The sequence below is a fragment of the Homarus americanus genome, unplaced genomic scaffold (genome assembly GCF_018991925.1).
Source record: "Homarus americanus isolate GMGI-L3 unplaced genomic scaffold, GMGI_Hamer_2.0 scaffold24260, whole genome shotgun sequence".
NCBI classification, from domain to species: domain Eukaryota; kingdom Metazoa; phylum Arthropoda; class Malacostraca; order Decapoda; family Nephropidae; genus Homarus; species Homarus americanus.
This window is the reverse complement of record NW_024721079.1, coordinates 10,433,312-10,449,182: the sequence shown is the minus strand read 5'-3', so window position 1 is coordinate 10,449,182 and position 15,871 is coordinate 10,433,312. Positions and strand designations below refer to the sequence as shown.

Sequence of the window (15,871 nt, the reverse complement as noted above, 5' to 3'; positions counted from 1 at the left end):
CCAACACACCACCACCACCACTACCTCCACCAGTAACCATCTTCCTCCTTCCCTCCCTCCCTCCCTCCAACACTCACCACTACCACCACCTTCATTACTCACCTAACCATCTCCAACACTCCCTCCTTTCCTCCCTCACGCACCACCACATCCAGCACTCACTCCCCCCCCTCTCTCTCTCTCTCTCTCTCTCTCTCTACACCTCCAACACACACCACCACCATCTCCACCACTCATCTCCCTCTCTCCCTCAGCATGCCGGCCAGTATGATGAACCTATATGAGAACGCTTGTCTACGGTGTGGCCAGACTGTGTACCAGGTGGACCGTATTGGGCCACTCAAAGACTTCAGCTTCTTCCACACTGGCTGCTTCAAGTGCCAGGTCTGCAACTCCAAGCTCACCCTCAAGACCTACTGCAACAACCAGGACGACCAGGTGAGCTGGAGAGAGAGAGAGAGAGAAAGAGAGAGAGAGAGAGAGAGAGAGAGAGAGAGAGAGAGAGAGAGAGAGAGAGAGAGAGAGAGAGCTGAGGTGGCAACGTCTGATCAACAATATCTCACGACCTAACACCCATGACCTGATGTACTGTATCTGGTGTGGGTTAAACCCTGGGTGTAGGGGAGAGGCAGGCCGGGAGGGGGGGGGGGGGGGTCAAGGATCTACTGAAGTATTGGAGGTGAGGAGGAGGAGAGTACCTGTCTCAAGTTCTTTCTTCTCTACCAGTGTTCTCTCCCCCCATCACACACACACATCTGACGCTCTGGGCCACACCACTGACACAGCGAGGTAGGTAGATCGATTGAGAGAGAGAGAGAGAGAGAGAGAGAGAGAGAGAGAGAGAGAGGAGAGAGAGAGAGAGAGATGCCTGGGTGGAAGGATGGATGAATAATCCGGGTATACACACAATATAGAGTACCGTGTGAAACATTATGAGACCACAGATGATAGTTATTGGGACATGTATTTACTTTGGTATATAGTTTAACATAAGTAGTTCAATGTGTATTTATTTCGGCGTAATTAATATGTTGTTCGGTTACCAAATGTAGTAGGATCAGTTTGCCACAGAGCCACGCATACCAACCCTCCCGGGACACCACGAGTTGTTTGTAGCATTTGGGAAGTCATCAGACCCATCCTGGCAGATACCTGGTAGACAGTCAGGTAGTTCAATTAAGGACAGCCACTAAAACCTTCAGTAATCATAATATAAAGTTGTATCAGTCTTTCTTTATCATGTCTCTCTCTCACTCACTCTCTCACTCTCTCACTCTCTCCTCCAACAATATTTGGGAGATATTGGTGAAACTTGGCCCGTGTGTGTGTGTGTGTGTGTGTGTGTGTGTGTGTGTGTGTGTGTAGATCCCACTTTCAGAATTTCTCCGGAAATGGCAGGTGGGTGAGTGGGCAGACGAACAGGTAGATGGGATAAAAGGCAGGCAGAGAGGGTACGAGGGGGTGGGTGGGGTGAGGAGGACGGCAGAGAGAGAGAGAGAGAGAGAGAGAGAGAGAGAAGGTGGGTGAGGAGGCGGCAGAGAGAGAGAGAGAGAGAGAGAGAGAGAGAGAGAGAGAGAGAGAGAGAGAGAGGTGCTTGGGAGACGAGAGAGAGAGAAGGTGGGTGTTTGGGAGGGGCAGATTCTCCACACCTCAGCCTGGACCAATTCCACCCCGAGGCCTCCTTTGGGTCGCCTCACCTCTAGGGCCGCGTCGATGCCAGGCTCTCAACACTCCTCTTTAGTTTCAGTTTTTGATAGAATGAGAGATAGATAGATAGATAGATAGATAGATAGATAGATAGACAGACAGACAGACAGACAGACAGACAGATAGACAGACAGAGAGAGAGCATCACTGTCTCAATCGACCTTGCCGTCCACCTGTGTGTGTGATATTTAAAGGGTTTCTCTAATACTTTATTCATGGCGGGTTTCTCTCTCTGTCTGTCTGCCTGTCTGTCTGTCTGTCTGTCCCGGTCTGTATGTCTGTGTTTTTATTTCTGTGTGTGTATGTCTGTTTCTGTCTGTCTCTGTCTCACTCAAAAGAAACTGTCGTCATTCAAATTAATGTTTATTGTCACGTCCCCCCTCTATCTATCTATCTATCTATCTATCTATCTATCTATCTATCTATCTATCGCAACGTTTCTACCAAATTTCCTTTTCCCAAGCCCAGTCATCCACCCTCATCAACTTTCTATCACAAGATGGATGACAGAGATGGTTGTTAGATGGCGAGATGTTCCCTGTCTTGAAGTTTCTCTTATCTCTCTATCTCGTGTCTCTTGTGTGTCTCTATCTCGTGTCTCTTGTGTGTCTCTATCTCGTGTCTCTTGTGTGTCTCTATCTCCTGTCTAAAATGTCTCTCTCGTTCCTTACTCGCTACTACTACTACTACTACTACTACTACTACTACTACCTGTACTACTACTACTACTACTCCATCCTCCCCTAATAGCCATACCTTCGCCGCCATTTTATTACCTTAAAACTAAATATCCTAATACATAAGTAGCTATCCTAGCTGTGTTGAGCCGTAGATCTATGCCGCATTCAGTGACTGTTGCCTCATAGTCAATATCTGCAACTGTTGTCGGCCTTGGGGCCGATGCTCTCGTTCTCCTGAGGCAGGGCAAAGCCGACCGAAGGAGAGAGAAAGACAGTCGACATCTCATCCAGGCAGTAACATAACTTCTGGGCTGCTGCTTCTGTTCGGCTAGCACCTCCGCGAGTCTGGCGTAGAAGCATCTTGCACTTGGTCCCATTCCACCAGAGGTTGTGAACACTAGAGGAGTGAAGCTGCCTTGATCAACGTTTTGACTTCTCTCCCCGTGTGCCCTTATCTTGTCGTTCTCGTTCCTCCTGTGTGCAGCATCGAGAGCTAAGTTACGATGACATGCGGCCATGGGATAAAAAATCCTGATGTCAAAGAAGGCTCGCTGTCCCCGCGTCCAGAATCCTCGAGCACTGACGTCAACACGGGCTTCGTTGGCTGTGTTTGAAGTCTTATGTTGGAAATTCTCACCGTCCAATGGAAGGAGGGTCGGTTCTACCATGACATCCCGGCAGATTTCCTTCAACATATTTGCTGTGAGGTCCCTTACTTCGTCATGCCTCATGACATATGAAACCCCCTTTCTTGCACACCATGGCGTGATCGACGTCATAGGAAGAGTCACACACACATTGGGAGGGCAAACCTTCTACTGGCCTACCGTACCTTAGAGCAATGGCATCTGTAAATTCTTGTTTGTTAAGGCTGAAACCATTTGCCTTTATCGGTAACGTAGTTAACCAGTTCGAGGCGCCCACCTCCTGCGCTATAGCTACTTTTTTGCTGTCGTAATGGACCTTCAAATCTTGTTTACTTCACTGGTATCCACCTCACCTGTTGCGTTCTGAGCTATTATGTGGTCCGTGAGGGCTGCCGTGAGCTTAACTGAGTTTTCATGTTCGGTGGCAGCAATCTCCTCTGGATTGGTCAATCCCATTCCTCCCAGTCTCGGTGGTAGTTCAAGGAGTGATCTTTCTGCTGGGGTTAAGTGAGGGTGTTTCACTAATTTGGGAATGGAATTGATGCTGATAGCTTCTTCCAAAGGGTGGAGGAGGGGTCCGATATCTGGGATAGCGCGCATCAGGTAGTTCCAGCTATGCCTGACTCCATGGGTGAATGCCGCAAAAGCCGCATGTGGCTCTGTATTAGCAATCACAGACACAGCTTGGATTTCCCTAACCCACTCATTCACCTTTCCCGTTACGTACTGGGTCTTGAAATCTGTCGTGCCGATTACTGCAGCTAGGTATCTTTCGCCATCTTTGTTATTTTGACCTCACTTCCACCGAACACCTCCATTGCCCGTTCATAATGTTCTGGCTTCACAATGAGGAAGGACTTGCCAGCGTTTGGGTGGCACCTTATTTGTGGACCTCGTGATGTTACCAGGTTCCACCACTTTTTGATGTTCTCCACTTTTCCTGCTCCTGTAAGGTCGTCAGCGTACGCCACTTGCTTGATCTCAGTTGTTTCAAATTTTATTGTGTGTTGGAGCACGGATAGGCCTATTGCGTACATTGCCATTGCAACAGGGTCCCCCTTAGAGCCTTGTTGTTTACTATATAGAGGTCTGATGGATTCCTATAGGAGTTTTCAACATACATTGCAAAGCTTGGACACTTGATCTTGATGTTGTGCAGTGTGGCCTTGCGGTTAAGTATGTTGAATGCGTTTGAAGCATCCACCAGGAGAACGGCCACACAATCACACTGCTCAAATATCGTTCTCATGGCGTGAATGGCAGCCTCCCCACCAGCCTGGTGGCCAGCACAAACTTGCAGGATCCCTGCTGCTGCCCTGACATCATCCTTTACCACCTCCATTATGCATTTTCCGATGATCCGCCTCAGCACTTTCCCCACCCTCATAGGCCTACATCCTGGATTCTTATCCAGGGGAATGAGGCGACAGGCCGTCAGAGCATGGAGGTGATAGCAGCACGAGGATGCCAGCTTTCTTGCAAGGACGGCAATGGCCGTGCAGAGATCACTTGCTACGGGCCAAACTTGTTAGTGCTGAGGATGACTCTCCAACCGTTTGCATTCAGACCTGAAGGGCCGGCACCTCCCTGAGTCTTCAGTGCCTTTTACCACACCATCCCTCCTGTTATTTTCTCGAACAGGACAGAGTTTGGTGGGATATATTCACCCTGGAACCTGATGCCTTCGTCTTCACTTGCAGGGGGATTTTTTCTTTCAGTTGTTTTAATGTCTCTCTGTTTATTAGCAGAACACCACCGGAGGATTCTTCCGTGAGAGACCTTACCGCCAAAGACACTTTTCCCACACTCATTTTGTTTCCAAACTTTCTTGCAACGTCATCGGTGTTTTGCTTTCCGTCTCCTATAAATTTTAGTCTCTCCTGCAGTGTTCTTGCTTCACATAGGAGATCATCAAGGGCCCCATTCTGCCACATTGTCAATCTTTTCTTCATTGCTGCCGCATTTTGTTTGTGCTTAGTCTTTGTGTGTGTCCTCTGACAGAATAGATGTGGTATTATTGCCAGTATTTGAAGAGCTAAAGGGGCAAGGAAGCAGTCTTGAGTGTACTCAGTTATGAGGCGAATCATCTCCCGAATCATTTCTTTGGTGGCCGCACACTTGGGTACTACTACTACTAATCAACCAACATCAACACTGTACACAAACATGATAGGTTAGCTATGTGGCGTATAGTTCCTCAGCGCCACGACAGTCTTCTAAAACACCCCAAACATTATACCGTAAACGTTCTAAAACTATTTCAGCTTAGCAGACGTTGTATAATATCATATATTTAAGAAATTTAATGAACTTAAGATGATTATTATATGATCTAAGTTGTAGTAAATGACTGGAGAGTGTGTCAAGGCGTAGAAACACTGAGAGGAGTGTATTTTTCTAGGACAGGGTTGATGTCAGTGAGAGAAATCAGAATTCTAATTATGTTGGAAACAGTCTTAAATGAGGGGTGGTGACGGGGTCTTCTGTAATGACGTAATTATCTCTTAATTGCGTACACTTCTCTCTCTCTTTCTCTCTCTCTCTCTCTCTCTCTCTCTCTCTCTCTCTCATTATCCAGACGTCAAGGAGCTAGCCGTTATTAATACATAATAATAATAATAATAATAATTAACGGTTTATTAAAAGAGCTTGGCAGCCAGAAGGCTGAAAATATACAGTTACATATTTGGGGAATGGGTTACGAATTACAAATAATATACAAGTAACATAAGTGATATAAATAAGATATATAATAACTAGATGGGGAAAAGCTCAAACTACAGTGCATTACAACATAGTGACAGTGCAAGGAGTAGTGTTTACTGGGAGTGAATAAACTGGTTTATTACAAGTTATTGATAATTTTTACAATGGTTGGGACTGGGCTGTTCTTATAGTGATCAGTTCGTGCACGTATGGGCTGGATGCGGTTGTGGTGTCGAACAGCAATTCTCGGGCTAGGGATCTCAACAATAATAACAGCACTAAGACTCTGTGTCGTCACCTCCTCCCAGGAAGTTGGTAAATAAAGTGGCTTGACACTGTTATCTCCCGAACTGGTGCTTCAGGGTCGTTATAATGACACTGTTATTTGGCCTTTAAAGTAGGTGTGTGTGTGTGTGTGTGTGTGTGTGTGTGTGTGTGTGTGTGTGTGTTATTAGCATCTTCTTTCTTCCTTCCTCATCTCCATTCCATCTTTTGCTGGTATATGTGATGAGAGAGAGAGAGAGAGAGAGAGAGAGAGAGAGAGAGAGAGAGAGAGAGAGAGAGAGAGAGAGAGTAGGTGTGTGTGTGTTCCTTTCTCTCTTCTTATCTCTATATTTCCTTCGTTTCTGCTCTTCTACATGTCTTTCTCAGTATATCTTTGCTTTTTTCTATATCCCTCTTTTTATTCCTCCCACTTCTCTTTCTCTATCTCCCTTCTCTCTCTCTCTCTCCCTTTTTATTTCCCTCCGACTTTCTTCCTTGCTCTCTTTTCTTTTTCATCTCGCTTTCTTTCTAATTATTTCCCTCCCTCTCTTTTTCCTTCTTCATCTCTCTCTCCTTCACTTTGTCTCTCTTTCATTATGTCTTTTCCTCTCTCTCTCTCTCTCTCTTTCTCTCTCTCTCTTTCATTCACCCCGGTGGAATTTAAAATTAAGCTCGACATTTTGACCTTGCCATTTGTTATGTGAGTGAGGCGGCCTCCAGCAGGGGTACCCCAGGGCGGGCACTGTGACCTACATTCTTTGATGCCTAGTGTGTGTGTGTGTGTGTGTGTGTGTGTGTGTGTGTGTGTGTTTACTGCTGTTGTTGTTGTTGTTGTTGTTGCTGTTGTTGTTGTTATCTTTCTTTTCTACGCCCCTTCTTTGTTTCCTTCTTTCATCCATCGTGTGTGTGTGTGTTTGTTTGTTGATGTTGTTAGTGCCTTTATTTCTTTCTTTCATCATATTCTGGGAGTTAAATCATTATACTCATGGTTTAAGTCATCATACTTTAGGTATTAAAGAGTTAAATCATCATAATCTAGGGGTTAAGTCATCATATTCTGGGGGTTAATTTATCGTGCTCAAGGGCTTAAGTCATTATTCTTAAGAGGTTGGGTCATCATATTCTGGTGTTTAAATCATCGTACTCAAAGCATAAGTCATCATACTCCATATGGGTTAAGACAACATATTCTGGGGGTAAATTCATGATACTCAAGGGTTAAGCCATCGTATTCAAGGCATTGGTCATCATACTCCATAGGGGCTAAGACATCATATTCTGGAAGTAAATTCATCATCCTCAAGAGTTAAGTCATTATACTTTAGGGGTTAAGTCATCACAATCTACAACTGAGGCATACACTTCATTATAATTCCTAACATGTTTTGTCTAGTGTATAAACAAACTCACTTTACATACTGAACGATCTGAAGATTGTTGAAGATCAGACAGACAGACAGACAGACAGACAGACATCATCATCAAGGTTGTGTGTGTGTTTGTGTGTGTGTGTGTGTGTGTGTGTGTGTGTGTGTGTGTGTGTGTGTGTGTAATAATAATAATAATAATAATAATAATAATAATAATAATAATAATAATTAACGGTTTATTGAAAAATATCTGCAGCCCGAAGGCTGAAAATATACATTGGACATAAATGACTTATTACATACATTGGTGGTTTAACACAAGCCTTCATTAGAGAAAGGTGAAGGAACATACAGTGAACATACAGATTAATGGAGGTGTGGAACAGCAAGCACGTAGTATAGTAACTCCCTCCCAGATGGTGTTAGGAGGGACCTCACGTGGTGTAGTAGCTCCCTCACAGATGGTGTTATGAGGGGCCTGACGTGGTGTAGTAACTCCCTCACAGATGGTGTTATGAGGGACCTCACGTGGTGCAGTAGTTCCCTCCCATATTGTGTTATGAGGGGCCTGACGTGGTGTAGTAATTCCTTCACTGATGGTGTTATGAGGGACCTCACGTGGTGTAGTAGTTCCCTCCCATATGGTGTTATGAGGGGCCTGACGTGGTGTAGTAATTCCTTCACAGATGGTGTTATGAGGGACCTCACGTGGTGTAGTAATTCCTTCACAGATGGTGTTATGAGGGGCATCACGTGGTGTAGTAATTCCCTCACAGATGGTGTAATGAGGGGCCTCTCATGGTGTAGTAATTCCCTCACAGATGGTGTTATGAGGGGCCTGACGTGGTGTAGTAATTCCTTCACAGATGGTGTTATGAGGGACACGTGGTGTAGTAATTCCCTCACAGATGGTGTTATGAGGGACCTCACGTGGTAGTAATTTCCCTCACAGATGGTGTTAAGAGGGCCTCACGTGGTGTAATTCCCCCACAGATGGTGTTATGAGGGACCTCACGTGGTGTAGTAATTCCCTCACAGATGGTGCTATGAGGGCGCGTGTGTGTGTGTGTGTGTGTGTGTGTGTGTGTGTGTGTGTGTGTGTAGTAACTGAAAGGAAAACATTAGCCTGGGAGTGAATACTGACTTAGTGTATTGGTGATGGTGACAGCGATGGAGAGAGAGAGAGAGAGAGAGAGAGAGAGAGAGAGAGAGAGAGAGAGAGAGAGAGAGAGAGAGAGAGAGAGATGGGCATAGTTTGTATAAGGACCGCTGGACACCCCACCACACGCCCACATTGGACAGATATGGGCGTAGTTTGTGTCAGGACCACTGGACACCCCTCCACTCCCCCACCACACGCTCACAAGGGACAGATATGGGCGTAGTTTGTATAAGGACCAATGGGCACCCCCTCACACTCCCACGCCCCCCTCCCCTTCAGAGAACAAAGATGGGCGTAGTTGGTAATTAAGTCAGTGGTTTAGGACACGCCCCAGCCGCCCACACACACAGGGACAACTGCACTCACTCTGGTATACGGGGTAACATTACTGAATCTCCACATGCACCAGCCAATCACAAGCCAGGGAGTCAGTGTGGCTGACCAATCACAAGCCAGGGAGTGTGGCTGCCGGTGTATCTGTGCTAATTAGAGGTGTATCGTGTAGGTGTGGCTGTGCTAATTAGAGGTGTGTTGTGTAGGTGTGGCTGTGTTAATTACAGGTGTGGCTGTGTTAATTACAGATGTGTTGTGTAGGTGTGTTTCAGGCCTCCACAAAATCTGATACTCTCTCTCTCCGTCTCATCTTCTATCTCCCCTCCCTCTGGTCTTTCTCTCCCTCCTCTTTCTCTCGATCCTCCTCTCCTTCTGGAGGCTCATGGAATTAGAGGAGATATTCTAAAATGGATTAGAGTGTGGTTACAGGACAGGTAACAGGGAGTGAGTATGAACGGCACTAATACGATTGGGGTAACGTCACTAGTGGAGTACCCCAAGGCTCAGTACTTGGACCATTACTATTTATTTTACACATACACGACAGAAATTTAGGCGCAGACAGCAGTAAATTTGCTGATGACACTAAAATAGGGCGTGTAATTAAATCTGAGAGGACTCCACAAAACTACAGAAGATCTAAACAAATTTTTCGAATGGTCTGAAAAATGGCAAATTAAATTTAATGTGGACAAATGTAAAGTACTTAGTCTAGGAAATGTAAACAGAGAAACCAGATACCAGATGAACAACGATGTTATTGAGAAATTCGAATGTGAGAAAGATTTAGGCGTAATGATAAGTAGGAATCTTAAACCAAGTCAACAATGTGTATTTGCTCGAAACAAGGCTAATAAAGTACTTGGGTTCACACAAAGGAGTGTTAGTTACAAGACTAGCGAGGTCATCCTAAAACTATATCTTGCGCTTGTGAGACCTCACCTGGATTACACAGTTCAGTTCTGGTCACCGTACTACAGAATGGATATAGAATCCCTAGAAAGAATTCAGAGGAGAATGACAAGACTAATCCCGGGCATTAGGAACCTTGAGTACAGAGACAGGTTAAAGCATCTTAATCTGCACTCTCTTGAGAGACGTAGAGTGAGGGGCGATATGATCGAGGTGTATAAATGGAAGTCACGGCTAAACAAAGGTGATATAATAAAGGTACTCTAACTATCCAACCAGGAGCGAACTCGTAGCAATGGTTTTAAATTAGACAAATTTAGATTTAGGCGCGAGGCAGGTAAACATTGGTTTGGAAATAGAGTAGTGGACGAGTGGAACAGGTTAACGAACTTCAACATTAACTCGAATACGCTGGATGGCTTCAAACACAGGTTGGATGGATATATGAGCAATAGGGGTTGGGTGTAAACGGGACTGCCTAGTATGGGCCAATAGGCCCTCTGCAATTTCCTCCATTCTTATGTTCTTCTTCTCTCTTCATTCCTATCTCTTTCCCTCCACTTTTCTTCCCTCCCTCCCTCCCACCACATCTCCTCTCTCGAATCTTCCCTTTAAAACTTTCTAAAAAATTGTGTGAACGGAGGACGTGACAGCAATCACTACAGCTCATGGGTGACTGTTATTGTCAGTCATTTACCACTAGTCAACACTCACACCCGTGCCGCCCAGATCGTGACGTCACATTCTTATAACGTCATCCTCTTCCTCCACCTATCCGGACCTCGATTTTGGTATGGTTTTCGCTGATTGGTCTAATACCATAATGTCATCAACCTCCTCCACCTATCCACGGCCTCGATTTTGGCATGGTTTTCGATGATTGGTCTTTAACCATAACGTCATCAGCCTCCTCCACCAATCCATATTCTCAATTTTAGTATGGTTTTCTCTGATTGATCTTAGCCACTGTGACGTCAGCTAGAAAACTCGAGAAGATTAATCTGTAAGCATTATCAAAATTACTGATTGGGTCAGACTCATTCCCACACGTTCTTGGGGAGAAATTGAACGTAAGAACCTTTGGGAATTTGTATGAGTGTCAGTGTTTAATTGAACATTTTAGTGTCACTGCTTAATATTAGGTTAGTGTTAAGTTAGTGTTGGGTTAGGTTAGGTTAGGTTAGGTTAGGTTAGGTTAGTGTTAGGTTAGTGTTGGGTTAGGTTAGTGTTAGGTTAGTGTTAGTGTTATCGTTTTTATGATTATTAGTGTTAATGCTATTATTAATATTTTGTGACTGTTACCAGAAATAATACGGAAGGGGGGGGGTCAGGGGGTCAGGGTGGTGGTCAGGGGTCAGGGGTGGTCAGTGTCCCATTTGTGGTGGCTGCTGGCTCTTGCATCACTCAGCCTCACCACCACCCAACGCCCATCCACCCTCTCCCACCCACCTCTGCCCTCTCTCTCTCTCTCTCTCTCTCTCTCTCTCTCTCTCTCTCACTTTGTCTGTATGTATGTGCTGCCTGACCTAATCTTATCCTGGTATATTCACGTGTGTGTGTGTGTGTGTGTGTGTGTGTGTGTGTGTGTGTGTGTGTGTGTGTGTGTGTGTGTGTGTTCTCCTTCACAACAGGTCTTTCCTCGTCATCCACGGCAGTAGGCCACCACCCCCTCCCCTCTATTTTTCCTGCTCTCTCCCTCTCTCCTCCCCTCCCTCCTCCCTCCCTCCCTCCTCCCTCCCTCTCTCCCCTCCCTCCCTCCCTCCTCCCTCTCTCCCTCCTCCTCCCTCCCTCCCTCCCTCCCTCTCTCCCTCCCCCCTCCCCTCCCTCCTCCCTCCCTCCCTCCCTCCCACCCCTCCCCTCCCTCCCCTCCCTCTCTCCCTCCCCCCTCCCCTCCTCCCCTCCCCTCCTCCCCTCCCCTCCCTCCCCTCCCTCCCCTCCTCCCCCTCCTCGCTGTAGGTGGTCAAAAAGTGTTTCTGTCCTGACCTTGACATATAACACGAGGTCTCACCAAGGTCACACGCCTCACTGTCCACGGGGGGGGGGCCCTTGAGTTACCTGGTATTATTATTATTATTATTATTATTATTATTATTATTATTATTATTATTATTATTATTATTATTATTATTATTATTATCATCATTATCTTAAACTCTGTTGCTTCATGTGGTGTTTGTCTGTCTGTCAGGATGATAAGGAGGTGTACTGCTCGTCACACGTGCCCAAGCCTGGCCCGGGGCACCTGGACGGAGACGCAGTGGGCATCAGGTCGGCCCTCAACGTGCCCAAGTCTGCCCAGTTCGTCAATGATCAGATACGGCCCGGAGGACGACCTTCTATTGACGGTGATGCTCTCGTGCTGCGCTCCCCCCACACCAGGGTATGTGTCTCTCTGTCTGTCTGTCTGTCTGTTTCTCTCTCTCTACACCATGGTATGTGTCTGTCTCTCTGTCTCTACACCAGGGTATGTGTCTGTCTCTCTGTCTCTACACCATGGTATGTGTCTGTCTCTCTGTCTCTACACCAGGGTATGTGTCTGTCTCTCTGTCTCTACACCAGGGCATGTGTCTGCTCTGTCTGTCTGTTTCTCTCTCTACACCAGGGGTATGTGTCTGTCTCTCTGTCTCTACACCAGGGTATGTGTCTGTCTCTCTGTCTCTACACCATGGTATGTGTCTGTCTCTCTGTCTCTACACCAGGGTGTGTGTCTGTCTCTCTGTCTCTACACCCAGGGCATGTGTCTGTCTCTGTGCTCTACACCAGGGCATGTGTCTGTCTGCCTGTCTGTTTCTCTCTCTCTCTCTACACCTGCAGAATATGTCTGTCTCTCTGTCTCTACACCAGGGTATGTGTCTGTCTCTCTCTGTCTCTACCCCAGGATCATGTGTCTGTCTCTGTCTCTACACCCAGGGTGTGTGTCTCTCTGTCTGTCTGTCTGTCTGTTTCTCTCTCTCTACACCAGGGTATGTGTCTCTCTGTCTGTCTCTACAGGGTATGTGTCTCTCTGTCTGTCTGTCTGTCTGTTGTTTCTCTCTCTCTACACACCAGAATTTATGTGTCTGTCTCTCTGTCTCTACACCAGGGTATGTGTCTGTCTCTCTGTCTACAGGGTGTGTGTCTGTCTCTCTGTCTCTACACCCAGGGTATGTGTCTGTCTCTCTGTCTCTACCAGGGCATGTGTCTGTCTCTCTGTCTCTACACCAGGGTATGTGTCTGTCTCTCTGTCTCTACACCAGGGTATGTGTCTGTTTCTCTCTCTACACCCAGGGTATGTGTCTGTCTCTCTGTCTCTACACCAGAGGCATGTGTCTGTCTCTCTGTCTCTACACCAGGGTATGTGTCTGTCTCTCTGTCTCTACACCAGGGCATGTGTCTGTCTCTCTGTCTCTACACCAGGGTATGTGTCTGTCTCTCTGTCTCTACACCAGGGTATGTGTCTGTCTCTCTGTCTCTACACCAGGGCATGTGTCTGTCTCTCTGTCTCTACACCAGGGCATGTGTCTGTCTCTCTGTCTCTACACCAGGGTATGTGTCTGTCTCTCTGTCTCTACACCAGGGTATGTGTCTGTCTCTCTGTCTCTACACCAGGGCATGTGTCTGTCTCTCTCTGTCTCTACACCAGGGTATGTGTCTGTTCCTCTGTCTCTACACCAGGGTATGTGTCTGTCTCTCTGTCTCTACACCAGGGCATGTGTCTGTCTCTCTGTCTCTTACCCAGGGTATGTGTTCCTCTGTCTGTCTCTACACCAGGGGCATGTGTCTCTGTCTGTCTGTCTGTCTGTTTCTCTCTCTACACCAGGCATGTGTCTGTCTCTGTCTCTACACCAGGGTATGTGTCTCTGTCTGTCTCTACACCAGGGCATGTGTCTCTCTGTCTGTCTGTCTGTCTGTTTCTTCTCTACACCAGGTATGTGTCTCTGTCTGTCTGTCTGTCTGTTTCTCTCTCTACACCAGGGCATGTGTCTGTCTCTCTCTGCCACCCAGGCATGTGTCTGTTCCCTGTCTCTACACCAGGTATGTGTCTGTCTCTCTGTCTCTACACCAGGGTATGTGTCTGTTCCTCTGTCTCTACACCCAGGGGGTATGTGTCTGTCTCTGTCTCTACACCAGGGTATGTGGCCTCTCTGTCTGTCTGTCTGTCTGTTTCTCTCTACACCAGGGTATGTGTCTCTCTCTGTCTGTCTCTACACCCAGGGCATGTGTCTCTCTGTCTGTCTGTCTGTCTGTTTCTCTCTCTCTCACAATTGTAGGTATGTGTCTGTCTCTGTCTCTACACCAGGGTATGTGTCTCTGTCTGTCTGTCTGTCTGTTTCTCTCTCTCTCTACACCAGGGTATGTGTCTCTCTGTCTGTCTCTACACCAGGGCATGTGTCTCTCTAACTGTCTGTCTGTCTGTTTTCTCTCTCTCTACAATTCAGGGTATGTGTCTGTCTCTCTGTCTCTACACCAGGGTATGTGTCTGTTCCTCTGTCTCTACACCATGGTATGTGGCCTGTTCCTCTGTCTCTACACCAGGGTATGTGTCTGCCTCCTGGTCTCTCTACACCATGGTATGTGTCTGTCTCTGTCTCTACAATCAGGGTATGTGTCTGTCTCTCTCTCTCTACACCAGGGCATGGGTCTGTCTGTCTCCCAAGCACCAGGGTATGTGGTCTGTCTCTCTCTCTACACCAGGGCATAAAATTGTCTCTGTCTCTACACCAGGGTATGTGTCTGTCTCTCTCTCTACACCAGGCATGTGTCTGTCTCTCTGTTCACACCAGGGCATGTGTCTGGTCTCTCTCTGTCTCTACACCATGGTATGTGTCTGTCTCTCTCTGTCTCTACACCCAGGGCATGTGTCTGTCTCTGTCTCTACACCACCAGGGCATGCTCCTGTCTGTCTCTACACCAGGGCATGTGTCTGTCTCTGTTCCCTACACCAGGGCATGTGTCTGTCTCTCTCTACAAATTCATGGTATGTGTCTGTCTCTCTCTCTACACCATGAAGGGTCTGGTCTCTCTGTCTCTACACCAGGGTATGTCTGTCTCTGTCTCTACACCAGGGCATGTGTCTGCCCTCTGTCTCTACACCAGGGCATGTGTCTCTCTGTCTGTCTCTACACCCAGGGCATGTGTCTGTCTCTCTCTCTACACTTGGTATGTGTTCAATTTCTCTACACCAGGGCATGTCTGTCTCTCTGTCTCTACACACCAGGGCATGTGTCTGTCTCTCTGTCTCTACACCAGGGCATGTGTCTGTCTTCTGTCTCTACACCATGGTATGTGTCTGTCTCTCTCTCTCTCTACACCATGGTATGTGTCTGTCTCTCTTGTCTCTACACCAGGGTATGTGTGTCTGTCTCTGTCTCTACACCAGTATGTGTCTGTCTCTCTGTCTCTACACCAGGGCATGTGTCTGTCTCTCTCTGTCTCTACACCAGGGCATGTGTCTGTCTCTCTCTGTCTCTACACCAGGGCATGTGTCTGTCTCTCTCTGTCTCTACACCAGGCATGTGTCTGTCTCTTTCTCTCTACACCATGGTATGTGTGTCTGTCTCTCTCTACACCATGGTATGTGTCTGTCTCTCTGTCTCTACACCAGGGCATGTGTCTGTTTCTCTCTCACACCATGGTATGTGTCTGTCTCTCTGTCTCTACACCAGGGCATGTGTCTGTCTCTCTGTCTCTACACCAGGGCATGTGTCTGTCTCTCTCTGTCTCTACACCAGGGCATGTGTCTGTCTCTGTCTCTACACCAGGGTATGTGTCTGTCTCTCTGTCTCTACACCATGGTATGTGTCTGTCTCTCTGTCTCTGCTACCAGGGCATGTGTCTGTCTCTGTCTCTACACCAGGGCATGTGTCTCTCTGTCTGTCTGTCTGTCTGTTTCTCTCTCTCTACACCAGGGTATGTGTCTGTCTCTGTCTCTACACCAGGGCATGTGTTCGTCTCTCTGTCTCTACACCAGGCATGTGTCTGTCTCTCTGTCTCTACACTAGGCATGTGTCTGTCTCTCTCTGTCTCTACACCAGGGTATGTGTCTGTTCCTCTCTTACACCATGGTATGTGTCTGTCTCTGTCTCTACACCAGGGCATGTGTCTGTCTCT

The 15,871-nt window shown here is 47.0% G+C and overlaps 1 protein-coding gene across 1 annotated transcript in view; it reads left to right on the top strand.

Annotated features, from left to right (window-relative positions):
- Positions 1–246: 246 nt before the first annotated feature.
- LOC121861367 (hillarin-like) overlaps positions 247–15,871 on the top strand; it is a 15,848-nt gene continuing 223 nt past the window's right edge. Inside the window, exons 1-2 of the mRNA XM_042359016.1 lie at positions 247–438; positions 11,970–12,161. Coding sequence (XP_042214950.1) covers positions 256–438; positions 11,970–12,161 — 375 coding nt within the window. The 5' untranslated portion in view covers positions 247–255. The remainder of the gene's footprint in view (positions 439–11,969; positions 12,162–15,871) is intronic.